The sequence below is a fragment of the Eretmochelys imbricata genome, chromosome 1 (genome assembly GCF_965152235.1).
Source record: "Eretmochelys imbricata isolate rEreImb1 chromosome 1, rEreImb1.hap1, whole genome shotgun sequence".
Classification (NCBI taxonomy): Eukaryota; Metazoa; Chordata; order Testudines; family Cheloniidae; genus Eretmochelys; species Eretmochelys imbricata.
The window spans coordinates 360,829,794-360,857,133 of NC_135572.1; the positions used below are offsets into that span (position 1 = coordinate 360,829,794).

At 53.1% G+C, this 27,340-nt stretch overlaps 1 protein-coding gene across 1 annotated transcript in view; it reads right to left on the bottom strand.

Moving 5' to 3' along the window:
• The window catches only part of SHANK3 (SH3 and multiple ankyrin repeat domains 3), a 667,177-nt gene that overhangs the window by 289,094 nt on the left and 350,743 nt on the right, over window positions 1–27,340 (bottom strand). Inside the window, exon 11 of the mRNA XM_077807959.1 lies at window positions 21,906–22,102. Coding sequence (XP_077664085.1) covers window positions 21,906–22,102 — 197 coding nt within the window. The remainder of the gene's footprint in view (window positions 1–21,905; window positions 22,103–27,340) is intronic.

The window sequence follows — 27,340 nt, forward strand, 5'->3', positions numbered from 1 at the left end:
AGCGAATCCTATCTCTGGAATTCAACGAAGGGAGGATAAGCTAGTGAAGACAGAACTCACTCACTCTTTTGCAAGAAGAAAGTCTGCAAGAAAAGTAGTGACTTACCAAAGTAACTCTGGTTCTCGGAATGCAGCACATCTGCAGATCTGTGCTGTGCGAGCACATGAAATGCCACGCAGCAACGGAACGGATTTGAAATAAGTTAGCCTTTGAGGAAACATGTGCTTGACCCTGTGTTCCAGCATTATTTAGATACCTTTGGTTCTACAAAAGCTCTCAGCTTCAACCCTTCTTCAGTTCCTTTCTAACACCAGGCATAGCCTTGACATCTCCAAAGCAGAGGCAAGCAGGGAGGGTCAGTGGGGCATTGTATTTGTAGAACAAATGTTACTTTGGTAAGTGACCTCTTTTTCTCCTTCATGTCTATATCATCTTCACAGATTCCTCCTAAATGGGGATCCTCCGCAGGGGCAGGGTGGAGGAGTACAGCCAACTGAGAAATGACTGAACATTGCTCTCTCATATGGACCAACCAGTCTGAGAGAATAATACTTTGTACAACTGGGCATGGAGTTCCAAGTTGTAATTGTGCAGATCCTCAACAGTCTGCACGTAACAAACAGGTATAGCAAAATCTGTTACCCTCCCACCCACAGCAGAAAAACCTTCAGTTTATGGAAAATACAAAATTACTCAAGATAGTTAAGTCCAAAGCTGACTACAAAGACTTACAAAGGGATCTCACAAAACTGGGTGACTGTGAAAGAAAAGAGCAGATGAAATTCAGTGTTGGTAAGTGCAAAGTAATGCACATTGGAAAAAATAATCTCAACTACACATATAAAACAATCGGGTCTAAATTAGCTGTTACAACTCAAGAAAGAGATTTTAGCAAAATTGTGGCTAGTTCCCTGAAAACCATCTGCTCAATGTGCAGCAGCAATCAAAAGAGCTAACAGACTGTTAGGAACCATTAGGAAAGGGACAGATTAGAGAAAATATCACAGTCCCCCTACATACATCCATGTTACGCCCACGCCTTGAGGACTTCATGCAGTTCTGTTTGCCATATCTCAAAAAAGATATATTGGAACTGGTAAAGGTACAGAGAAGGGCAACAAAAATGATCAGGGGTATGGACCAGCTTCCATATGAGGAGAGATTAAAAAGACAAGGACTGTTCATCTAATAAAAAAGATAACTAATGGGGGATATAATAGAGATCTACAAAATCATGACTGGTGTGGAGAAAGCGAACAGGGAAATGTTATTTACCTCTTCACGTAACACAAGAACCAGGTGGTCACTCAATGAAATCAATAGGCAGAAAGTTTAAAACAAACAAAAAAAGACATACTACTTCACACAACACACAGTCAACCTGTGGAACTCATTGCTAGGGGATGCTGCTAAGGCCAAAAGTATAACTGGGTTAAAAAAATTACATAAGTTCATGGAGGATAGGTCCATCAACAGTTATTAGCCAAGATGGTCATGGATGCAACCCCATGCTCCGGGTGTCTCTAAATCTCCATCCGCCAGAAGCGGTCACTGGATGACAGGGGATGGATGACTTAAAATTGACCTCTTCTGTTCATTCCCCCTGAAACATTCAGCACTGGCCATTGTCAGAAGACAGGATACTGAGCTAGATGGACCCTTGGTCTGACTCAGTATGGCCACTCTTATGTTCTTAGTCTAACTGGCATAGGAATTTCAATGAGCACACCGCCTAGCAGAATAGAGGATGTTATCCATTTCTATCCCCTCTGGTCTGAAAATGGATTGGCTCACATTTCACCAGAAGACACAAACAACCTTGAGGATTTCTTAAAAGACTGACGTTTTTGTGTCAAATATCAAAGCTCTCTGAACATCCAAGGTGTAGAATCTTATTTAACCAGGGAGAACATGAGACAGAGGAAAATATCAGAAAAGAAGCTGTCTGATTTAAGTGATAACCCAAGACCTCCAGACAACAACTTGGGATAGGATTTTAGGAAATCTTCGTCCTTACGAAAGGTTCTTCCATCCAACCCCATAGCTCTGAAACTCTCCTTGCAGAGGTCACAGCCGCAGGGGGACAGAACCAATAAGGAGCAGATCCCCAGAGGCTCCAAAAGACCTTCCATTAGCCTTGCGAGAACTAGCATCACTTATTTACATTGAATGTGCTTCTTTTGGACACTTAGTGTGGATCCCCACTTCAATGTGTGCACAAGCGCAGAAGCTCTGGAGAGCAGCATTTGCCAGGACTGCACATGCTCCTTGCCTGTGATCATGTGGCCCTACCCAAGGTGTCTAAGTGGGTGCATCCCCAACAACTGCCACTGAGCACTTCCCCAACTCAACCACCATCATAGCGTAAAACACTGGAGCACCAGAGGAGGGTGGATGGCAGGGATCCACACAGACAGAAATGTCAAAGAACCACACTTATTGTTGGTAAGTTTGTCTGAGCATTGTCTGTGTGGATCCCCACTCCTGGTGATTAGTTAGCAGTCACTTCTAGAGGATTTGAGAAGTCTCAATTTTCCCAAATCCAGCATCAGACCTGGATATTAGAGTGAGAGAGTGAAGCTAGGTAAAAGCACGAAGAGAGCTCCTGAACGCAGCTTTACCTCTGTCTAAAATTGGACACTTCTAAGACACTCATAAAGTTACCTTAAATCTGGCAGAGTGAGCCCTCGTGCCAGGACATTAATGAGTCCTGGCAGTTCACAGCAGGCTTGGATACACGGTCTTATCTACTTGTTGGAGAGTCTTTGGGTAGAATGTTATCTCCTTGAGCAACAAAAAGGAGAGATGATTGGTGAAAACATTTAGTCATATCCTAGTAATAGCTGAGAGCCTGTAGAATATCTAGTGTGCGTAACCCCACCTTCCCAAGGTGCAAATGGGGGTTAGGAAACAACACAGGCAGGTTAATGGACTGGTGGAAGTGGCAGTCCCAGAGCCCCTTGGATACAAATTTAGAATTCAGAGATTTTAAAATCAGAGGGAACCATTATGATCACTACTCTTGCTTGCCTAACACAGGCCAAAGAATCTCACCCAGAGATTCCTGCACTGAGATCTATAACTTTGGATTGAGCTAATGTCTCTTTTAGAACTATGTCCAGTCTTGATGTGAAGCCTTCTCGTGACAAAGAATCCATCACCTCCCTTGGTTGAGTGTGTCCACGGTCAGCCCCTGGTATAGGGCTGTATCCCCAGGACTTCCACCCTGGAGACACTATCTACCTGCAATCCTCCCCAGGCTCAGTCCTTACGCAGTGTCCGCAGCCAGTCCGGAGCTCCTTCATTGCTCCCCTGGTTCTGCTAGCAAACTGTTTTTGGCTCAGTCCTAGCAGCCAGCCAGGAGCTTCTTGCTCCCCTGATCCATGTCCCTGCTTAGCTGTCTGTTGTGCTGCAGTTCCCTCAGCCAGCCAGGCATGTAGTCATTTCTTCTCCAGCTTCCAGCAGCAACTTGCTGTTCTGCTCTGCAGCTCCTTTTATATGGCCCTCCTGGCCCTTCCCCTGCAGCCACTCCAGCCTGCTTGGAGGACCTCTCCACTGCTCCTTTCCTGGGATGGATATGGCAGACCCCTGAGGCCCCCAGCAGGGGGCCTCTGGACCTAGTCTACCCCATCACAAGGGGACATAATACAAAACGATGAACTGAGAAGACAGCAGAAGTACAAGAATGCAGTTTACCATCTCACATAACATGAGAACAAGGGGCTATTCAACAAAATTAAAAAGCAACAAGTTTAAAGCATATAAAATGAGCTGCTTTTCTACACAAGGTATAATTAACCTGGGAAACTCATTGTCCACATAATATCATCAAGATCAACAGCTCTGCAGGATTAAAAAAAGGATCAAACCTTTATATGGATCAGAACATACAGAACTGCATTAGGCACGAGAACATACAGGTTACTAGCACTCCTGCTTCAGGGCACAAGCCAGCCCCCTCACTGACTTGGTTAGAAACCAACTCCCCTTTTGGCAGGAGGTTACTCCATATGTAAGTGGATTCTAGTATCTTCTTTTTGAATTATCTGGTATTGGCCAATCAGAACCAGCAGACCAGACCCTTGCTCTGATCTAGTGTGCAGTTACACATACTATTAATTCATAGACGGATAGATTCCAAAGCCAGAAGGGACCATTATGATCATCTAGGTTGACCTCCTGTATAACACAGGCCATAGAACTTCCCCAAAATAATTCCTAGAGCAGAGCTTTAAGAGTAAACATCCAGCCTTGATTTAAAAATGGTCAGTGATGGAGAATCCATCACAACCCTGGGTAAGTTGTTCCAATGGTTGATCACCCTCACTGTTGAAAATGTACGCCTTATTTCCAGTATTAATTTGTCTAGCTTCAACTTCCAGCCATTGGATCATGGTATACCTTTGTCTGGTAGACTGAAGAGCCCTCTGTTATCAAATATTTGTTTACCATGTAGGTACTTACAGACTGTGATCAAGTCACCCCTTAACCTTCTCTTTGTTAAGCTAAATAATTGAGCTCCTTGAGTCTATCACTATAAGGCATGATTAAGGATAAGAGTATGTCACAGAGGTCACAGATTCCGTGACATCCAGAGACCTCTGTGACATTGTCTGCTTCAGCCCTGGGGTGGTGGGGCTGGAGCTGCCAGTTGGCAGGGGTCCCCCGCAGCTTCCCATGGACAGCCCCGAAGCTCCAAGCCACTGCAGGGGGTGGTGGGGACCGCCGCAGCTCCTAGTCACCATGGGCGGCAGAGGGACCCGGAGCTCTGAGATACCAGCCCTGGAGCTCCAAGCCACTGTGGGCAGTGGGGGGACCCCAGAGCTCCAAAATGCCACTAGTGGCAGGGGAACCCCGAAGCTTTCAGCCGTACCAGCAGCGTGTGCTGGATCCGCTCCTGCGGCAGGGCTCAGGCTCTCACCCCATCAGCCGTGTTTTGTCACGGTTATTTTTAGTAAAAGTCAGGGACAGGTCATGGGCTTCCATGAATTTTTGTTTATTTCCCGTGACCTGTCCCTGACTTTTATTAAAAATAACCGTGACAGAGTCTTAACCTGAGGCATGACCATTCTCGTGGCTCTTTTCTGACCCCTCGCAAATTTATCAGCATCCTTCTAGTATTGTGGACACCAGAACTGTTCCAGCAACAGTTGAACCGGAGCCAAACACAGAGGTAAAATAACCTCTCTGCTCCTATTTGAGATTCCCCTGTCAGCATCCCAGGATCCCATTCGCCCTTTTGGCCACGGTGTTTGACTGGGAGCTCATTCTTAGCTGACTATCCACCATCACCCCACAAAAATTTTCAGAGTCGCTGTTTCCCAGGATAGAGTCGCCCACTCTGTAAATATGCCTATATTTTTTGTTCCTAAATGTAAACATTTAGCAATATTAAAACTCATCTTGTTTGTTTGCACCAGTTTATCAAGCAATCCAGATCGCTCTGTATCAGTGACCTGTCCTCTTCATTATTTACCACTCCCCCAATTTGTGCGTCATCTGCAAACTTTATCAGTGAGAATTTTATGTTTTCTTCCAGGCCACTGATAAAAATGTTAAATAGTGTGAGGCCAAGAACTGATCCCAGCGGAACCCCACTAAAAAAAACAAAACATCCACTCGATGACAATTCCCAGTTTACAATTACATTTTTATACCTATCAGTTAGCCAGTTTTAAATCCATCTAATGCATGCCGTGTTAATTTTATATCATTCTCGTTTTGAAATACTGTGTGGTACCAAGTCAAACACCTTACAGCAGTCTAAGTCTATTACATCAACACTATTACTTTTATCAACCAAACTTGTCATCTCGTCAAAAAAAGGTATCAAGTTGGTTTGACAGGATCTATTTTCCATAAATCCATGTTGATCTGCATTAATTACATTACCGTCCTTTAATTCTTTATTAATCAAGTCATAAGAACATAAGAATGGCCATACTGGGTCAGACCAAAGGTCCATCCAGCCCAGTATCCTGTCTACCAACAGTGGCCAATGCCAAGTGCCCCAGAGAGAGTGAACTTAATAGTTAATGATCTAGTGATCTCTCTCCTGCCATCCACCTCCACCCTCTGACAAACAGAGGCTAGGGACACCATTCCTTCCCCATCCTGGCTAATAGCCATTAATGGACTTAACCTCCATGAATTTATCCAGTTCTCTTTTAAACCCTGTTATAGTCCTAGCCTTCACAACCTCCTCAGGCAAGGAGTTCCACAGGTTGTGCTAAGTGATGGAGTGTATACTGTACTTTATGGGTGATTTAAGGGATTTTCAAGGGTAATTTTGACTATAGCCAATTTTCGCCTTATGCGCTGACTTTAGAACCTAATCCCCGCGTAAGATGCAACTCCACTGTACTGAAATGTGCCAGGCATGGACTTTTGGGTACTAAGTGTTAACTGGGTTTCCTGGGATTCTCTTGGGAGTGGTTAACACAAATTACATAACCCTGGTTACCCAAAAGCTCAGCCTTTCGAAGCTACGCTCTGAGGAGAGGGCCATTGACTTGTGATTACCTGTCCCCAGAGACTGGAGATCAAAGGCCCGAGCTATGCAAAGGAACAAATGAACCGTCCAGTCGGGGTCTGGTTTCTGAGCTAAAAACTGACATGAACTTGTAATCAAGGGATCAAACTGAGGTTTGGGGTTTGAAAGACTGACATCTACCAGAGTCCTATGTTGGAGCGGAGGGTGACCTCTGGTACACTTTTAGCATGAATGCAGGCATTTGGAGGTTTTTTAACATGTGTTTGTAATCCCCCCGCCCCCAAGAGTAAATGCAGTATGCTTTGTGAAAGCTGCTTGGCAACTGGCATAGACTGTTACAACCCTTGGAGAAAGAGTTAACCCTGGATACTGGATCCCGGTCAGACCTGCTGGGAAATCACAGGGAGTGCAGAGGGACTGCAAGCTTAAACTCTGGGTCTGAAAAGAGGGAGATGCGGGTCTCTGACCCAAGTGAGGGGACTGCTAGGAAGCCTAAAACCTTAAGTGGGTCCCCCTCAGGAAGACCAGAAGGGGAGTCAAAGGAACAGTTAACCCTGAAGCTGCGAATCCAGGTAAGAACAAAGTGATCCTGGCTGGCAGAAGTAAACACTTCAAAGAGGTGCCGAACAGACTGCACCTTCCCCTAAAGATGCATTGTTGAGGTTCCTTCCCCACTCTGAACTCTACGGTACAGATGTGGGGACCTGCATGAAAGACCCCCTAACCTTATTCTTACCAGCTTAGGTTAAAAACTTCCCCAAGGTACAAACTTTGCCTCATCCTTGAACCGTATGCTGTCACCACCAAGCGTTTTAAACAAAGAACAGGGAAAGAGACCATTTGGAGATGTCTTCCCCCAAGCCCTACACCCCCTTTCCTGGGGAAGGCTTGATAAAAATCCTCACCAATTTGTACAGGTGAATACAAACCTAAACCCTTGGATCTTAAGAACAATGAAAAATCAATCAGCTTCTTAAAAGAAGAATTTAATTAAAGAAAAGGTAAGAGAATCACCTCTGTAAAATCAAGATGGGAAATACCTCACAGGGTAATCAGATTCAAAACATAGAGAATCCCTCTAGGCAAAACCTTAAGTTACAAAAAGACACAAAAACAGGAATATCCATTCCATTCAGCACAGCGTATTTTACCAGCCATTAAACAAAAGGAAATCTAATGCATTTCTAGCTAGATTATTCTAACTTTACAGAAGTTCTGAGTCTGCATTCCTGATCTGTTCCTGGCAAAAGCATCACACAGACAGACAGACCTTTGTTTCCCCCCCCCCCCCCACACACACACTTCACGATTTGAAAGTATCTTGTCTCCTCATTGGTCATTTTGGTCAGGTGACAGCGAGGTTATCTTAGCTTCTTAACCCTCTGCAGGTGAAAGGGTTTTGCCTCTGGCCAGGCGGGATTTTATAGCACTGTATACAGAAAGGTGGTTACCCTTCCCTTTATTTTTATGACATGCATAGACCCCATTCGTCGAAGTGATGCAAAGCTTTGGGGTCCTGTGTGACTCCTCGCTTAGCTTGGAGGAGCAGGTAGCCCCAGTGACTAAAAACACCTTCTTTCACATCCCGCTCTCCAGAAAACTCCACCCCTTCCATCGTGGATGAGAACCTGGCCACGACGATCCGTACATTCATCACTGCCCAGCCAGATTACTGCAATTCACTGTTTCTGAAGCTGAATGTGAAGATGATGCACAGGCTGCAGCTGGTATAGAAAGCAGCTGCCTGCCTCCTCCGTGATCTAGGCCCCCATGGTACACCAGACTTGTGCTCAAGTCCCTCCAATGGTTCCCAATCAGTTTCAAATGGCATTTTAAGGCCTGGATCCTAATTGTGGATTAAGCCCCATCTACCGCAGTGACCACATCTCCATCTACAAACCACCAAACAGCTGCATTCCTCTGGGACAGTACAGATCACAAACGAAGCACTCAAGCACAAACGAAGCATTCTCTGTCTTGGGGCTCTGGCTATGTAAAGATCTTTCAGAGGAGACTAAGCGAATCCAGAGTCTGACTATTGTTAGGAAACACTGCAAACCCTTGCGCTTTGACAAAATCCTTTTCACCATGAGAATGATACCACTATAACAGCTCCCCCTCCCACATCCCATCCCCCCCCCCCCCGCACACACACAAAATAAAATAAAAAAAACAACAACCAGAAATCTGAACCAAGGAAGCAAACAAAACTACAACCCCTTCGCAAGCAAAGATTTAGACCCCCAAAAAGGTGGAGAGGCAGGACTTCATGAACTCCACTAGGGACTTCACTAGTGCTACCAGTTTTACACAGGAGTTGCTTAGATACTCTGCTGACGAATGGCCGTATGAAACCCTAAGCCAGACAAACCACTACTATGCATCATGGCGAGTCCTTAGGAATCTCTATCATTCTGGGAGTATAAAGCACACCAGACTCACACAACAACAGGCTCACAAGTTTTCTAAATTCACCCAGAGTTTGTGTTCCTGAAGTTGCATACCCTTGTTCTGCTGTGTCTGTCAACTGTTTCTTCCTACATTCTTGCTACACTGAATTCCAGCAGATGATGATCACTAGCCTAGTATTCTCACCCCATGGCTCCCTATCCGCATGAAGCAGATCAAAGACGAATTCCCCTTGGCTTGGATTCTGTCCTTAAGTAACTTACACATGGAACTTCTATGCTGATTCATGTGTGGTTATTTGTTACCAGCCATCCTCAAGACAGTTAAAGTACTAGAGTCCAGATGAACACACACACACCCCAGCACAACAGCCCAGAAGAATCCCCCCCCCCGCCCCTTCCCCTCCTCCCCCCCATATATGTGCTTCAATGTGGTGCTGAACACGCCCCAGGAAATCCACTAGTGAAGGGCAGGATTCCCATCTGGAAGGCAAGCGATTAGCTCTGTGGCTGAGAACAGTTCCTGCAGGCTCAATAGCAAGGAGCACTTCTGCGGGTTCCTGATGCCACCAAGCCCAGCAGATCAGACACTTGCTCAGAGACTTTGTCCTGCAGCCTCAACAGCCCTAGAGGGAATGGTGAAAAGGCAAATGCTTTGACAAAGAACTTAACCCCCAGGCACCTTCAGGATGGCACAATGGGTTCTAAAGACAGGGAGCAGGACAGGGTAAGATGGCAGCAGGCAATTGCAGGGGGAGGGACCGCTCAGTGGTTTGAGCATTGGCCTGCTAAACCCAGGGTTCTGAGTTCAATCCTTGAGGGGGTGCCATTTAGGGATTTGGGGCAAAAATTGGGGATTGGTCCTGCTTTGAGCAGGGGGGTTGGACTAGATGACCTCCTGAGGTCCCTTCCAGCCCTGATATTCTATGATTCTATGAATATACCTTCAACTGAACAGCTACTTCTCACACTGAGACACCCTCACATGCCCCACACCACTGACACAGAGAGAAACTGGATACAAATAACTTAGGCTTGAGTAGAAACTGGGAGTGGATGCGTCATTACACAAAGTAAAACTATTTCCCCATGTTTATTCCCCCACCCCCCACTGCTCCTCAGACGTTCTTGTCAACTACTGGAAATGGCCCACCTATCACTACAAAAGGATCCCCCCCAGCTCGTAATAGCTCATCTTAAGTGATCACTCTCCTTACAGTGTGCATGGTAACATGTTCTCTGTGTATATAAATCTCCCCACTGTATTTTCCACTGAATGCATCCGATGAAGTGAGCTGTAGCTCACAAAAGCTTATGCTCAAATAAATTTGTTACTCTCTAAAGTGCCACAAATCCTCCTTTTCTTTTTGCAAATACAGACTAACACAGCTGCTATTCTGAAACCTGACAGAGAGAAATGTTACACATCATTCTCTCAGCCCCGATCCCACCAAGCCCTGCCCAAACAACTCTCCCCATCATCTTCCCCTGTTCAGCCCCACCACACCTGTAGACCGCTCCCCTCTTCACCTTCTGCCATCCAGGGACACCTCCCCCTGCTTCTCTCTAGCTCCCTAAAGCACCCTCCTCCCAGTACAGCACCTCCATCCCCAGACAGATTGCCTAGTTCTCACTTCTCCACACACCTTTCAGTACTTCCATCTGTGGAAATTCCATTGCCATTGGCACCCTGTGAACATTATCCCAACCTCAGAGAGCTGCCCTCCCACTTCTGGTCAGATCCTGACTCCCCCCCCAGACCCAGGTGTCTCTTGAGAGGTTGACGCTCTGGCGCCCATGTTATTCAGAGCCAGCTCCAGAAGAATGCCCCAGCATGTCAGCCAGGGACCGTCCCTCACTCCTACAGGTCAGGCAGAAGAGACTCAGAGCCACTAGCGGGACATCTGCCCCAGCTTGCAATGGGAGGCACGGGTTTGTACACAAACTGGTGACCAAACATCTACCAAAGTAGCCCTCACAACCCCCAGCAGACTCTTCTGCCTGGGTAGGGAACCTGAGGGCAAACTAGAAGAGCAACTACAAGGGAAGAGCCCCATATCTATCGGATCATCCCTCTCCTTCCCACAAGGACAGCACCACAGCGACAGAGTAAAGAGCTGCCCACTCCTGCCCTCTGCCTCTCCTGTTGTAGACAGAGGACTTCTGTCTCCAGGTCTGTCGAAATGGCGCCTTTCACAGCTTCAAATAAATAGGAACAAGAACAAAGGTACAGAGCGGGTATATTTCCCATCCTCAGGTTTCCAACAGGTCAGAGCCAGGCTAAAATCTCAGCACAGAGATCCTATCAGTGGATCAGACCAATGGTCCTAGCTCAGTACCCTCTCTCTGACAGGGCCCAGCATACAATGCTCTCTAGGAAGATTCAAGAAATCTTGCTGTGAAAATGATGGGATTCTTGCTCATGGGGAAGGTTTTTCCTAACCTTGTCAGTGGGAGGCTGACTTCTGCCCTGAAGCAGGAGCTCTTACACGATTTTAAAAAATCCTGTCTAATGTAACAGAGGATATTCTCAAGATCCCATAAATCTCTAATCCTATCATGAATTCCGCTATAATTTTGGCCTCACTGACACGCTGTGGCAGTCTATTCCATAGATGAATTGTGTTTTGTGCAAAAAGCATTTCCTTTTATCAGTTTTATATTGGTTGTCTTTCAGTTTAATTGACTGTCCCCTTGTTTGTGTATTATGAGAGAGGTCTGTGGTGCTGGAAGAGAGGGGCCAGCTCCTGCCAAGGTCCCCACGTCTCAGTAAGACGCTGACAAACACAGAGCCGGAATCAGTCCAGCTCACCTGGGTGTTCATATTATCAAACTAGAATGATAAGGATGCGTTTAGACTTCATTGAATGCTTGTCAGTTGCTGCCGGCATTACTGTCACTTGTAACATCGGTACCTGACACTGTAAGATAGAACAGGAGTGGTTCTGCTCTAAACCTCTGACTGCGTAAATCACCAGGCAGGAGAGAGAAATTCATTAGTGTGAAGAGCTGATCTTCAGCAGAACGTGCTATGCTACAGGAAAGGTCCATCAATACCAGATGCACTATTGTGGGTGGCTGCAACTGGAATGTCCCTGCACACCAGCAACAAGAGGACAAAAGACATTTGTTCTTCTGCTCCCTTCCCCATGAAGATGAGCCCTGCAAGTGGACTCTACCCAACAGCTGAGTGCTCAGCTCAGAGCACATGGCAGGAAGAGGAGAATAACCCAAACAAAAGCAACTTGCTATCTCTTTGAGCTGCTTGGAAGGAGGGAGGAGGGGGGAGGAGGGGTGTTTTTTGGAATAAGCAAGAGATCCCCAGATGTTTAGCCTGGGTTTGCCCTAAAGGACATAGAGAGCTTGCTGATTACAGAAGCTTCTATTATAATTGTAAGTGTTGAAAGATAACTCATTTGGGTATCTGTGTCTATGCTTTAACCTTGTAAATAACTCTGGTTTCCTTTTCCTAGTTGATAAATCCGAATAGATTTTATTATAGGGTTAGTTACAAGCATGGTCTTTGGTGTGAGACCTAAGGTACAACTGACATGGGGTAAGTGACTGGTCCAGTGAGACTGGGAGGAACTAGAATGTTGCCGTTGGTAATAGGTTTCAGAGTAACAGCCGTGTTAGTCTGTATTCGCAAAAAGAAAAGGAGTACTTGTGGCACCCCAGAGACCAACCAATTTATTTGAGCATAAGCTTTCGTGAGCCACAGCTCACTTCATCGGATGCTTACTGTGGAAAGTGTAGAAGATCTTTTTATACACACAAAGCATGAAACAATACCTCCTCCCACCCCACTCTCCTGCTGGTAATAGCTTATCTAAAGTGATCACTCTCCTTACAACGTGTATGATAATCAAGGTGGGCCATTTCCAGCACAAATCCAGGTTTTCTCACCTCCCCCTCCCCCACCACACACACACAAACTCACTCTCCTGCTGGTAATAGCATTATTTGAGCATAAGCTGTAGCTCACGAAAGCTCATGCTCAAATAAATTGGTTGGTCTCTGGGGTGCCACAGGTACTCCTTTTCTTTTTGCGAATACAGACTAACACGGCTGTTACTCTGAAATGTAAGGAGAGTGGTCACTTTGATAAGCTATTACCAGCAGGAGAGTGAGTTTGTGTGTGGGGGGAGGGGTGAGAAAACCTGGATTTCTGTTGGAAATGGCCCACCTTGATTTTTTCACCCCTCCCCCTAGCTGGTAATAGCTTATCCAAAGTGACCACTCTCCTTACATTTCACAGTAACAGCCGTGCTCGTCTGTATTCGCAAAAAGAAAAGGAGTACTTGTGGCACCCCAGAGACCAACCAATTTATTTGAGCATGAGCTTTCGTGAGCTACAGCTTATGCTCAAATAATGCTATTACCAGCAGGAGAGTGAGTTTGTGTGGGGCGGGGGGGGTGAGAAAACCTGGATTTGTGCTGGAAATGGCCCAACTTGATTATCATACACATTGTAAGGAGAGTGATCACTTTAGATAAGCTATTACCAGCAGGAGAGTGGGGTGGGAGGAGGTATTGTTTCATGCTTTGTGTGTATATAATAAGATCTTCTACACTTTCCACAGTATGCATCCGATGAAGTGAGCTGTAGCTCACGAAAGCTCATGCTCAAATAAATTGGTTAGTCTCTAAGGTGCCACAGGTACTCCTTTTCTTTTTGTTGGTATTAGGGACCATCTATCACAAAGGTACATTCACCTGGGTGATGAGGTGGATCAGAGTGCCCAAGGGGACTGTCGGTGACTCCATGCTATCGCTGTTATAGTGCCTGAGGAGTTTACACTTGCTAAAGAAAGAAAGGAGAGCAGCAGAATACGGACCCTGGACTTCAGAAAAGCAGACCTGGACTACCTCAGGGAACTGATGGGCAGGATTCCCTGGGAGAATAACAGGAGGGGGAAAGGAGTCCAGGAGAGCTGGCTGTATTTTAAAGAATCCTTAGTGAGGCTACAGGGACAAACCATCCCGATGTGTAGAAAGAATAGTAAATATGGCAGGCGACCAGCTTGGCTTAACAGTGAAATCCTTGCTGATCTTAAACACAAAAAAGAAGCTTACAAGAAGTGGAAGACTGGACAGATGACCAGGGATGAGTGTAAAAATATTGCTCGGGCATGCAGGAGTGGAATCAGGAAGGCCAAATCACACCTGGAGGTGCAGCTAGCAAGAGATGTTAAGAGTAACAAGTAGGGTTTCTTCAGGTATGTTAGCAACAAGAAGAAAGTCAAGGAAACTATGACAGGTTTCAGAGTAACAGCCGTGTTAGTCTGTATTCGCAAAAAGAAAAGGAGTACTTGTGGCACCTTAGAGACTTAGAGTAAGGACAGTGATCGCTTTAGATAAGCTATTACCAGCGGGAGAGTGGGGTGGGAGAAGGTATTTTTTTCATGCTTTATGTGTATATAATAAGATCTTCTAAACTTTCCACAGTACGCAAACGATGAAGTGAGCTGTAGCTCACGAAAGCTTATGCTCAAATAAATTGGTTAGTCTCTAAGGAAAGTATGGGCCCCTTACTAAATGAGGGAGGCAACCTAGTGACAGAGGATGTGGAAAAAGCTAATGTCCTCAATGCTTTTTTTGCCTTGGTCTTCACGAACAAGGTCAGCTCCCAGACTACTGCACTGGGCAGCACAGCATGGGGAGGAGGTGACCAGACCTCTGTGGAGAAAGAAGTGGTTCGGGACTATTTAGAAAAAAGCAGGACGAGCACAAGTCCAAATGGGGCCGGATGCGCTGCATCCGAGAGTGCTAAAGGAGTTGGCGGATGTGATTGCAGAGCCATTGGCCATTATCTTTGAAAACTCATGGCGATCAGGGGAAGTCCCAGATGACTGGAAAAAGGCTAACGTGGTGCCCATCTTTAAAAAGGGAAGAAGGAGGATCCTGGGAACTACAGGCAGGTCAGCCTCACCTCTGTCCCTGGAAAAATCATGGAGCAGATCCTCAAGGAATCAAGTCTGAAGCACTTAGAGGAGAGGAAAGTGATCAGGAACAGTCAGCATGGATTCACCAAGGGAAAGTCACGCCTGACTAATCTAATTGCCCTCCAGGACAAGATAACTGGCTCTGTGGATGAAGAGAAAGCGGTGGACGTGTTGTTCCTTGACTTTAGCAAAGCTTCTGACACGGTCTCCCACAGTATTCTTGCCAGCAAGTTAAAGAAGTATGGGCTGGATGAACGGACTATAAGGTGGACAGAAAGCTGGCTAGACTGTCAGGCTCAACGGGTAGTGATCAATGGCTCCATGTCTAGTTGGCAGCCGGTATCAAGTGGAGTGACCCAAGGGTCGGTCCTCGGGCCAGTTTTGTTCAATATCTTCATAAATGATCTGGAGGATGGTGTGGATTGCACTCTCAGCAAGTTTGCAGATGACACTAAACTGGGAGGAGAGGTAGGTACGCTGGAGGGTAGGGATAGGATACAGAGGGACCTAGACAAATTAGAGGATTGGACCAAAAGAAATCTGATGAGGTTCAACAAGGACAAGTGCAGATCCTGCACTTAGGAGGGAAGAATCCCATGCACCACTACAGACTAGGGACCGAATGGCTCGGCAGCAGTTCAGCAGAAAAGGACCTGGGGTGACAGTGGACGAGAAGCTGGATATGAGTCGACAGTGTGCCCTTGTTCCCAAGAAGGCCAATGGCATTTTGGGATGTATAAGTAGGGGCACTGCCAGCAGATCGAGGGACGTGATCGTTCCCCTCTATTCGACATTGGTGAGGCCTCATCTGGAGTACTGTGTCCAGTTTTGGGCCCCACACTACAAGAAGGATGTGGAGAAATTGGAAAGAGTCCAGCAAAAGGCAACAAAAATGATTAAGGGTCTGGAACACATGACTTATGAGGAGAGGCTGAGGAAACTGGGATTGTTTAGTCTGTGGAAGAGAAGAATGAGGGGGGATTTGATAGCTGCTTTCAACTACCTGAGAGGTGGTTCCAAAGAGGATGGTTCTAGACTATTCTCAATGGTAGCAAATGACAGAACAAGGAGTAATGGTCTCAAGTTGCAGTGGGGGAGGTTTAGGTTGGATATTAGGAAAAACTTTTTCACTAGGAGGGTGGTGAAACACTGGAATGCGTTGCCTAGGGAGGTGGTGGAATCTCCTTCCTTACATATTTTTAAGGTCAGGCTTGACAAGCCCTGGCTGGGATGATTTAGTTGGGGTTCGGTCCTGCTTTGAGCAGGGGGTTGGACTAGATGACCCCCTGAGGTCCCTTCCAATCCTGATATTCTATGATTCTATGAATTGGTTGGTGAAATCGAAGTATGGAACTCAGACAATCTGGGGTTTGTGCCCAGCTTCCTAACAGTCTGCCCTGAGGTTAGTACTCGTTCTCTTGAGTCCCTGCAGGTTGTGCTACGAGGACAAGTAAGAGCAAACCACCTACGCTGTTGATCCCAACCATTATTTTATGTGCCTATTGAAAACACAAAGCAGAGATACATAATGGAGGAAGAAGTAGGAAAAATAAAGGAAAAACAGAAAGGAGACATCCAAGGCACTATATTAACCCAGAATTTAGGGGAGAAGGAGAAATGTGATGCCAATGCAGCTTCAAACATAACCTCTCCCATCAACGTGCGCGTTTGGCGACATATGACATTTATGACAAACTTGAAAATATCAGTGAAGTGAAGCAACGTTCAGCAAGCAACATACAAAAAGAAAGGGAAACTAAGAGTCACTTTAGTGTTTCCTCTCAAAACAATCTCCTGCCTCATCCCCTGTCTTGGGCCAGGAGCAGGCGATTCTTGAAACATGTCCTTAAAGGAGACTGCCCAGCATTCTGCCCAAAACCCATCCAGTTCAACAGCGTCTCTTTTCAAAGATATTCCTATTCTAGAGAGGGAGGCAATATTACTGGGAATCTAGACAACAATGAATGCGGGCAGAACCAGGCCAAAGGTGAGATGTAGGACAGGCAGGTAAGATATTAGGCCCACAGGGAAAGAAAAGGAAATGCAAAACTTAGCTGCTGCTTACTAGGTAGATTACTGCTACCAGATTCCTCTAAAATCTCAGACAGTTATCAGGAACGGTGTGTGCAAGAGGATAATCCATGGAATCATATGCACCAGGGTAAGGCCCCGCCATCTCTGCCAGGATGAGAATACCCCATGAGGAGCAGCTTCCAAGCAAAGGAAGCTTCCAGCCTCCGCTTCACCACTTCAGCAGTTTTGTGAACACTTGATACTGACAAAACCCCAGTGAGCAGAGTCTGGGAGTCACTGGAACTCTTTGCCTTCACCCCCATGCCCTGAAACATGCATGGAGCACAGCAAGAATGAGCAGCAACAACTGTAAGTTTCTGCAGTCCCTCAAATCATCTTCGCTGCACTTCCTATTTCGAAGAGAAGTGGGTAACCCTGAGGGAAATTCTCCCGTACGAAGCAGACCCCACTAAAGACAAACATGGCTAAGGAGATGCATACCCAACGGGGCCACTCCAAAGGCAGCCGACACAGGAATGGTCCCAGTCAGGCAAGCAACCACCAACTTCTGTTGGCCCCTCCCTCCACATACAGTCCTTGGCTCTCAGAGCCGAGAGGGGATCTGCTGCGAACCGGAACCAGCCCCTTGTCCAGCTGCTGACTGCACTTTAGAATCATAGAATCATAGAATATCAGGGTTGGAAGGGACCTCAGGAGGTCATCTAGTCCAACCCCCTGCTCAAAAGCAGGACCCATACCCAATTAAATCATCCCAGCCAGGGCTTTGTCAAGCCTGACCTTAAAAACTTCTAAGGAAGGAGATTCCACCACCTCCCTAGGCAACGCATTCCAGTGTTTCACCACCCTCCTAGTGAAAAAGTTTTTCCTAATATCCAACCTAAACCTCCCCCACTGCAACTTGAGACCATTACTCCTTGTCCTGTCCCCTTCCACCACTGAGAATAGTCTAGAACCATCCTCTCTGGAACTACCTCTCAGGTAGTTGAAAGCAGCTATCAAATCCCCCCTCATTCTTCTCTTCCACAGACTAAACAATCCCAGCTCCCTCAGCCTCTCCTCATAAGTCATGTGTTCCAGACCCCTAATAATTTTTGTTGCCCTTTGCTGGACTCTCTCCAATTTATCCACATCCTTCTTGTAGTGTGGGGCCCAAAACTGGACACAGTACTCCAGATGAGGCCTCACCAATGTCGAATAGAGGGGAACGATCACATCCCTCGATCTGCTCGCTATGCCCCTACTTATACATCCCAAAATGCCATTGGCCTTCTTGGAAACAAGGGCACACTGCTGGCTCATATCCAGCTTCTCGTCCACTGTCACCCCTAGGTCCTTTTCCGCAGAACTGCTGCCTAGCCATTCGGTTCCTAGTCTGTAGCGGTGCATTGGGTTCTTCCGTCCTAAGTGCAGGACCCTGCACTTATCCTTATTGAACCTCATCAGATTTCTTTTGGCCCAATCCTCCAATTTGTCTAGGTCCCTCTGTATCCTATCCCTGCCCTTCAGCGTATCTACCACTCCTCCCAGTTTAGAATCATCTGCAAATTTGCTGAGAGTGCAATCCACACCATCCTCCAGATCATTGATGAAGATATTGAACAAAACCGGCCCCAGGACCGACCCCTGGGGCACTCCACTTGACACCGGCTGCCAACTAGACATGGAGCCATTGATCACTACCCGTTGAGCCCGACAATCTAGCCAACTTTCTACCCACCTTATGGTGCATTCATCCAGCCCATACTTCCCTAACTTGCTGACAAGAATACTGTGGGAGACCGTGTCAAAAGCTTTGCTAAAGTCAAGATACAATACATCCACTGCTTTTCCTTCATCTTCAGAACCAGTAATCTCATCACAGAAGGTGATTAGATTAGTCAGGCATGACCTTCCCTTGGTGAATCCATGCTGACTGTTCCTGATCACTTTCCTCTCATGCAAGTGCTTCAGGATTGATTCTTTGAGGACCTGCTCCATGATTTTTCCGGGGACTGAAGTGAGGCTCACTGGCCTGTAGTTCCTAGGATCCTCCTTCTTCCCTTTTTTAAAGATTGGCACTATATTAGCCTTTTTCCAGTCATCCGGGACTTCCCCTGTTCGCCACGAGTTTTCAAAGATAATGGCCAATGGCTCTGCAATCACAACCGCCAATTCCTTCAGAACTCTCGGATGCAACTCGTCCGGCCCCATGGACTTGTGCACGTCCAGCTTTTCTAAATAGTCCCTAACCACCTCTATCTCCACAGAGGGCTGGCCATCTATTCCCCATGTTGTGATGCCCAGCATAGCAGTCTGGGAGCTGACCTTGTTCGTGAAGACAGAGGCAAAAAAAGCATTGAGTACATTAGCTCTTTCCACATCCTCCGTCACTAGGTTGCCTCCCTCATTCATTAAGGGGCCCACTCTTTCCTTGGCTTTCTTCTTGTTGCCAACATACCTGAAGAAACCCTTCTTGTTACTCTTAACATCTCTCGCTAGCTGCAGCTCCAGGTGCGATTTGGTCCTCCTGATTTCATTCCTACATGCCCGAGCAATATTTTTATACTCTTCCCTGGTCATATGTCCAACCTTCCACTTCTTGTAAGCTTCTTTTTTATGCTTAAGATCCGCTAGGATTTCACCGTTTGCCTGCACACAGCTTTGCTCTGGGCCCTTGGCCACTGCCCTGGGTCAGCGGGGTCCCATGCTGCCCTATCCCACTACAGGACTCCCCATACGCGCTTACAAACTCTGCACCTTGGCCATGCCCAGGGCCCAGCGCTGCCCACGGGGTTCCCTTACCCGCTCCCACCCCCTGCACCCCAGCTGTGCCCAGTGCCCCTCGATCAGTGCTGCCCACGGGGTACCCCTGCCCGCTCCCACCCCCTGCACCCCGGCCATGCCCAGCACCACTCGATCACTGCTGCCCACGGGTGCCCCTGCCCACTCCCACCCCGGCCATGCCCAGGGCCCCTCGATCAGCGCTGCCCACTGGCGCCCCTGCAAACTCCCACCCCCTGCACCCCAACCGTGCCCTGCCCAGCACCCCTCAATCAGCACTGCCCACGGGTGCCCCTGCCTGCTCCCACCCCCTACCCCCCGGCTGTGCCCAGCACCCCTCGATCAGCACTGTCCATGGGCGCCCCTGCCCACTCCCACCCCCTGCACCGCGGCCGTGCCCAGCACCCCTCGATCAGCGCTGCCTACGGGCACCCCTGCCCGCTCCCACTGCCTGCCCCCCGGCCGTGCCCAGCACCCCTCGATCAGCGCTGTCCACGAGCACCCCTGCCTGCTCCCACCCCCTGCCCCCCGGCCGTGCCCAGGACCCCTTGATCAGTGCTGCCCACGGGCGCCCCTGCCCGCTCCCACCGCCTGCCCCCCGGCCGTGCCCAGCACCCCTCGATCAACACTGCCTACGGGCACCCCTGCCCGCTCCCACTGCCTGCCCCCCGGCCGTGCCCAGCACCCCTCGATCAGCGCTGTCCACGAGCACCCCTGCCTGCTCCCACCCCCTGCCCCCCGGCCGTGCCCAGGACCCCTTGATCAGTGCTGCCCACGGGCGCCCCTGCCCGCTCCCACCCCCTGCACCCCGGCCGTGCCCAGCACCCCTCGATCAGCACTGCCCATGGGTGCCCCTGCCCGCTCCCACCCTGACCGTGCCCAGCACCCCTCGATCAGCACTGCCCACAGGCACCCCTGCCCGCTCCCACCCCCTGCCCCTCGGCCGTGCCCAGCACCCCTTGATCACTGCTGCCCACGGGTGTCCCTGCCCGCTCCCACCCCCTGCCCCCCGGCCGTGCCCAGCACCCCTCGATCAGCGCTGCTCATGGGCACCCCTGCCCGCTCCCACCCTGACCGTGCCCAGCACCCCTCGATCAGCAATGCCCACGGGCGCCCCTGCCCGCTCCCACCCCCTGCACCGCGAACGTGCTCAGCACCCCTTGATCAGCGCTGCCCACGGGAGCCCCTGCACCGCGGCCGTGCCCAGCACCCCTCGATCAGCACTGCCCACAGGCACCCCTGCCCGCTCCCACCCCCTGCCCCTCGGCCGTGCCCAGCACCCCTTGATCAGCGCTGCCCACGGGCGCCCCTGCCCGCTCCCACCCTGACCGTGCCCAGCACCCCTCGATCAGCAATGCCCACAGGTGCCCCTGCCCGCTCCCACTCCCTGCACCGTGGCCGTGCCCAGCACCCCTTGATCTCTGCTGCCCACGGGTGTCCCTGCCCACTCCCACCCCCTGCCCCCCGGCCGTGCCCAGGACCCCTCGATCAGCACTGCCCACGGGTGCCCCTGCCCGCTCCCACCCCCTGCCCCCCGGCCGTGCCCAGCACCCCTCGATCACTGCTGCCCACGGGCGCCCCTGCCCGCTCCCACCCCCTGCCCCCCGGCCGTGCCCAGCACCCCTCGATCAGCACTGCCCACGGGCGCCCCTGCCCGCTCCCACCCCCTGCCCCCCGGCCGTGCCCAGCACCCCTCGATCAGCACTGCCCACGGGCGCCCCTGCCCGCTCCCACCCCCTGCCCCCCGGCCGTGCCCAGCACCCCTCGATCACTGCTGCCCACGGGCGCCCCTGCCCGCTCCCACCCCCTGCCCCCCGGCCGTGCCCAGCACCCCTCGATCAGCACTGCCCACGGGCGCCCCTGCCCGCTCCCACCCCCTGCCCCCCGGCCGTGCCCAGCACCCCTCGATCAGCACTGCCCACGGGCGCCCCTGCCCGCTCCCACCCCCTGCCCCCCGGCCGTGCCCAGCACCCCTCGATCAGCACTGCCCACGGGTGCCCCTGCCCGCTCCCACCCCCTGCCCCCCGGCCGTGCCCAGCACCCCTCGATCACTGCTGCCCACGGGCGCCCCTGCCCGCTCCCACCCCCTGCCCCCCGGCCGTGCCCAGCACCCCTCGATCAGCACTGCCCACGGGCGCCCCTGCCCGCTCCCACCCCCTGCCCCCCGGCTGTGCCCAGCACCCGTCGATCAGCGCTGCCCATGGGCACCCCTGCCCGCTCCCACCCCCTGCACCGCGGCCGTGCCCTGCCCACCCCGCACTCACCCTTGATGGCTTCGCCCCGGTTCAGCTGGATCTCGCCCTCGCCCTGCGGCGTGTAGCTCTTGACCACGATGAACCTGCGGCCGGGCACGGCGCTGTACAACTTGCGCTTGGGCCCGCGCAGGGCGGCGGGCGCGGCGTGGCGGGCGGGCTCGGGCCCCGGCCCCGGCCGCGGGGGGGCGCCCTGGCCGCCGCTGGGGCTGTAAACGAAGACATAGGTTACGGTGCTGATGCCCGGCAGCGCGCAGCCCGGCCCGCCGCGGGGCAGCGCCATGGCGGGGGCGGGGGCGCGGGGCTCAGCGCAGCCCCGCCAGCGGCCGCCCTGGCGCGGCTCCGGCCCGGCCCGGGCCCCGGGGGCCGCCGGCCGCGGGCGGCTCCATGGCTCCGCGCCGCCCCGCCGCGCTGCCTGCGGGCTGCCGCCGGCGCATGGCCCGGGCGCGGCGCCCCGCGGGGCTCGGCTCCCTCCGGCGCCGCCGCTCGCACAGGCCGGGCGGCAGGTGCCTCTCGGCGGCCGCGGCTCCGCCCCTCGGCGGGCGGGGACTCGCCGCCGCCGCCTCCCCGGCACGGCCCGGCCCGGCCCGGCCCGGGGCCACCCGCCCAGCGCTGCCCTGGCCGGCCTGCGTGTGGGGCAGAGCCACGTGCCGCGGCTTGGGGGGCGGCGCCCGGGGGCTAGGGCCGGGGGGCAGCGCTGGGTGTCGGGGGGGACAGGGGTCGGGGGGCAGCACCGGGTGTCAGGGGTCGGGGGGCAGCACCAGGTGTCAGGGGCAGGGGTTGGGGGGCAGCGCTGGGTGTCAGGGGGGCAGCGCTGGGTGTCGGGGGAGCAGGGGTTGGGGGGCAGCGCTGGGTGTTAGGGGGCCAGGGGCAGGGGGGCAGTGTGTCGGGGGGCAGCGCTGGGTGTCGGGGGGGCAGAGGCAGGGGTCAGCGCTGGGTGTTAGGGGGCCAGGGGCAGAGGGGCAGTGTGTCGGGGGGCAGCGCTGGGTGTCGGGGGGGCAGGGGTTGGGGGGCAGCGCTGGGTGTTAGGGGTTGGGGGGCAAGCTGGGCACAGAGCCAGGGTGTTGGTGCAGGGACGGGGGTAATGCAGCGGTGTTGGGGGGCAGCGCCGGGGGTGGGGCCGGCGGGCAGTGCTGGGCCCTGGGAGGCCAGGATGGTGGTTTGTATGGGAGCGGTGCCTGAGGGCTGTCAGAGGTGAGGGCCGTGCCCGGGGTATTGAGGGAGTTGGGGGAAGCCCACGGCCTGGGTGTAGGGGCTGGGAGAACAGTGCTGGGTAGTGATGTGGGCGGCGGTGGGGCGCGGGGCCTGGTGGTTTGTGTGAGAAACGGGGACAGTGTCCAGGGGAGGCGAGGGCAGTGTCCGGAGGAGGGGTGTGTAGGAAGGGGGAGCAGTGCCCAGGGGAGGCGAGGGCAGCGTCCGGAGGAGGGGTGTGTAGGAAGGGGGGGCAGTGCCCAGGGGAGGCGGGGGCAGTGCCCAGGGGAGGCGAGGGCAGCGTCCGGAGGAGGGGTGTGTAGGAAGGGGGAGCAGTGCCCAGGGGAGGCGAGGGCAGTGTCCGGAGGAGGGGTGTGTAGGAAGGGGGAGCAGTGCCCAGGGGAGGCGAGGGCAGTGTCCGGAGGAGGGGTGTGTAGGAAGGGGGAGCAGTGCAGAGGGGAGGCAGGGGCTGTGCCCGCGGAGGGGTGTGTAGGAAGGGGGGGCAGTGCCCAGGGGAGGCGGGGGCAGTGTCCGGAGGAGGGATGTGTAGGAAGGGGGAGCAGTGCAGAGGAGAGGCAGGGGCAGTGCCCGGGGAGGGGTGTGTAGGAAGGGGGGGCAGTGCCCAGGGGAGGCAGGGGCAGCGTCCGGAGGAGGGGTGTGTAGGAAGGGGGAGCAGTGCCCAGGGGAGGCGAGGGCAGTGTCCGGAGGAGGGGTGTGTAGGAAGGGGGGGCAGTGCCCAGGGGAGGCGAGGGCAGTGTCCGGAGGAGGGATGTGTAGGAAGGGGGAGCAGTGCAGAGGGGAGGCAGGGGCAGTGCCCGGGGAGGGGTGTGTAGGAAGGGGGGGCAGTGCCCAGGGGAGGCAGGGGCAGTGTCCGGAGGAGGGATGTGTAGGAAGGGGGGGCAGTGCCCAGGGGAGGCGAGGGCAGTGTCCGGAGGAGGGGTGTGTAGGAAGGGGGAGCAGTGCCCAGGGGAGGCGAGGGCAGTGTCCGGAGGAGGGGTGTGTAGGAAGGGGGAGCAGTGCCCAGGGGAGGCGAGGGCAGTGTCCGGAGGAGGGGTGTGTAGGAAGGGGGAGCAGTGCAGAGGGGAGGCAGGGGCTGTGCCCGCGGAGGGGTGTGTAGGAAGGGGGGGCAGTGCCCAGGGGAGGCAGGGGCAGTGTCCGGAGGAGGGATGTGTAGGAAGGGGGAGCAGTGCAGAGGAGAGGCAGGGGCAGTGCCCGGGGAGGGGTGTGTAGGAAGGGGGGGCAGTGCCCAGGGGAGGCAGGGGCAGCGTCCGGAGGAGGGGTGTGTAGGAAGGGGGAGCAGTGCCCAGGGGAGGCGAGGGCAGTGTCCGGAGGAGGGGTGTGTAGGAAGGGGGGGCAGTGCCCAGGGGAGGCGAGGGCAGTGTCCGGAGGAGGGATGTGTAGGAAGGGGGAGCAGTGCAGAGGGGAGGCAGGGGCAGTGCCCGGGGAGGGGTGTGTAGGAAGGGGGAGCAGTGCCCAGGGGAGGCAGGGGCAGTGTCCGGAGGAGGGATGTGTAGGAAGGGGGGGCAGTGCCCAGGGGAGGCGGGGGCAGTGCCCAGGAGAGGCAGGGGCAGCGTCCGGAGGAGGGGTGTGTAGGAAGGGGGCAGCAGTGCCCAGGAGAGGCGGGGGCAGCGTCCGGAGGAGGGGTGTGTAGGAAGGGGGGGCAGTGCCCAGGGGAGGCGAGGGCAGCGTCCGGAGGAGGGGTGTGTAGGAAGGGGGGGCAGTGCCCAGGGGAGGCGAGGGCAGCGTCCGGAGGAGGGGTGTGTAGGAAGGGGGCGGCAGTGCCCAGGAGAGGTGGGGGCAGCGTCCGGAGGAGGGGTGTGTAGGAAGGGCGGGCAGTGCCCAGGGGAGGCGAGGGCAGCGTCCGGAGGAGGGGTGTGTAGGAAGGGGGGGCAGTGCCCAGGGGAGGCGGGGGCAGCGTCCGGAGGAGGGATGTGTAGGAAGGGAGGGGCAGTGCCCAGGGGAGGCGGGGGCAGCGTCCGGAGGAGGGGTGTGTAGGAAGGGGGGGCAGTGCCCAGGGGAGGCGGGGGCAGCGTCCGGAGGAGGGGTGTGTAGGAAGGGGGGGCAGTGCCCAGGGGAGGCGGGGGCAGCGTCCGGAGGAGGGGTGTGTAGGAAGGGGGGGCAGTGCCCAGGGGAGGCGGGGGCAGCGTCCGGAGGAGGGGTGTGTAGGAAGGGGGGGCAGTGCCCAGGGGAGGCGGGGGCAGCGTCCGGAGGAGGGGTGTGTAGGAAGGGGGGGCAGTGTCCAGGGGAGGCAAGGGGTTAGGGACCTGGTGGTTTGTGTGGGAGGCAGGTGGGGGCAGTGCCTCGGAGAGGCGGGGGAGGACAGGGCCTGATGGTTTATGTGGGAGGTGGGGGACGTGCATGGCGTTGGGGAGGGTGAATGTCAGCCCCAGGGGTTGTGCTGAGGTTTGTGTAATTTATTCTGTGCCCCTCCTGCTCTGCGAAGGGGGTGGGGACGCTGGGAATCCCCCCCTGCCCTTTGCTGAGCCAGCCTCCCTATTTCAGCAGAACCAGCTTCCTCCCTGTCTCTGCTCCAGCTCCCGGCCCGCAGGCGCCTGTGAATGGCTGCAAGGAGCCAGGGCTGGGATACCTGTGGAATACGGACACGGCCTCGGGACATCGAGAGGGGACAGACTAGCGGGCAGAGAAGAGTGAGGGGCAGGGCAGAGTGGTGAAGAGAGAGAAGAGTGGGGCACAGGGGTGTGGGGGGGGGCATAGAGAGGGGGTGGGACACAGAGGAGGAGCGGGGTCGGACAGGTGGAAGCATTCCAGGGGCCCAGGCCTGGTGGCTCTCAAAGGGCTTTGCAGCCCCATCACCCACAGGGCCCCCCTCCTGCTGTCTGCTCTGGGGACTGGGGGCTGTAAATGTAGGGGGGGGGTTGGGGTTTCCTCTGGTCAACATCAGTCACCAGCCAGCTGCCCGCAATAGTGGGAAAGGTGATGAAAGGCAGGATTCTCAGCCAGCTCCCCTGCACTGCCCTCCCCACTCGACCTCAAGCTAGGCCTCAGTGCTCCAGGCTCTTCCCCTGATGTATACATTCAGCCCTTTGTGAGGGCCCCTCAGTGCACAGAGTTGCACCTCAGCATCTCAGTGCCAGGTCCCCCCCGCCCCCCACCTTCCATGGCTTCTGATAGTAACCTCTTCAATTCACTGTCCCAGAACTGTGGCTGGAAAAAGACCTGCCTCAGACCAAACCCTCCTCAGCCAAGGCCAGCACAGAGCCAGCCTCCTGCTGCCCTTGGGGGAGTGGGAGGGCCATGCAGACACATAAAGGAGGCTGGGGGGGAGGGGGCAGTATAGCGGGGTCTTCTCTTTTGTGTTGGGCTCTGCTGCTGCTCAGAGTTGCTGCTTGGCTGAGCAGATGCATCGCTGCCGGGGGGGGGGCACCCTGTCAGGGTTAAAAGAAAAGTGAGCCCTTCAGGTGCTCTCAGAGGTACCACACTGATAGGCATCACTCCGATGCACAGATTATGTAATTCCTTGGATTTGCAACCAGGTGGGGGGTAAAACAGGCAATTCTGGAAAGAGCAAATTCTGGATGGACAGGAAATAGTTCATAGTTCCCGAAATCACCGACCAATGAACAGCCAGATACCCCCATACAGAGAAGAGGGGAAGGGATGGTTAATACTTAAACAAAACACATAACAACAAATGGCAAGGCCTCGTGTCTTGGAAATCACCATTTAAGCAAATTCTTTCATCAAACTCAGTCCCATGCACAGACTCAGGCTTCAACTCCAAACAGGCTGTGGTATTGGAGTGGGCATTTTTCTGTAATAAACGGGGCCTCAGTTCAAAAGCTTGGTATTCTTTGTACAGTACAAAGCTGTAGTCCCTGGAGTGAACTGCTTATACAAAATAAATAAAACTCTGTAATAAGAGTTCTAAATCGCACCTTAGTATCATTTTTACTAACTGCAGAAGTAATAGTAATGGGGATTTGATTATTAGAAATAGTTGGATTTGTGATGACCAGGAGAACCACCTAGTGAACTGCTTGCCAGGTGCAAAGGTTGTGGACCTCTGTGACAAAGTGGGAATGTTCTTAATGTTTTCTCTGAATACTGTGTGGGTGCCTCAGTTTCCCCTATGCAGTTCTTAAGTATCCAGGTGGTGAGATAAGGGTGTGTGATTGTGGCTGAGCCCTAGGGGGCCAGTGTGATGGTGTCTGCACAGAGAATAGCCGACACCCTGTCTCCTGGCAACTGATGGGCTGGGCCCCTCCTCTACAAAGGTGCCAACTGAAGGTGTTGGA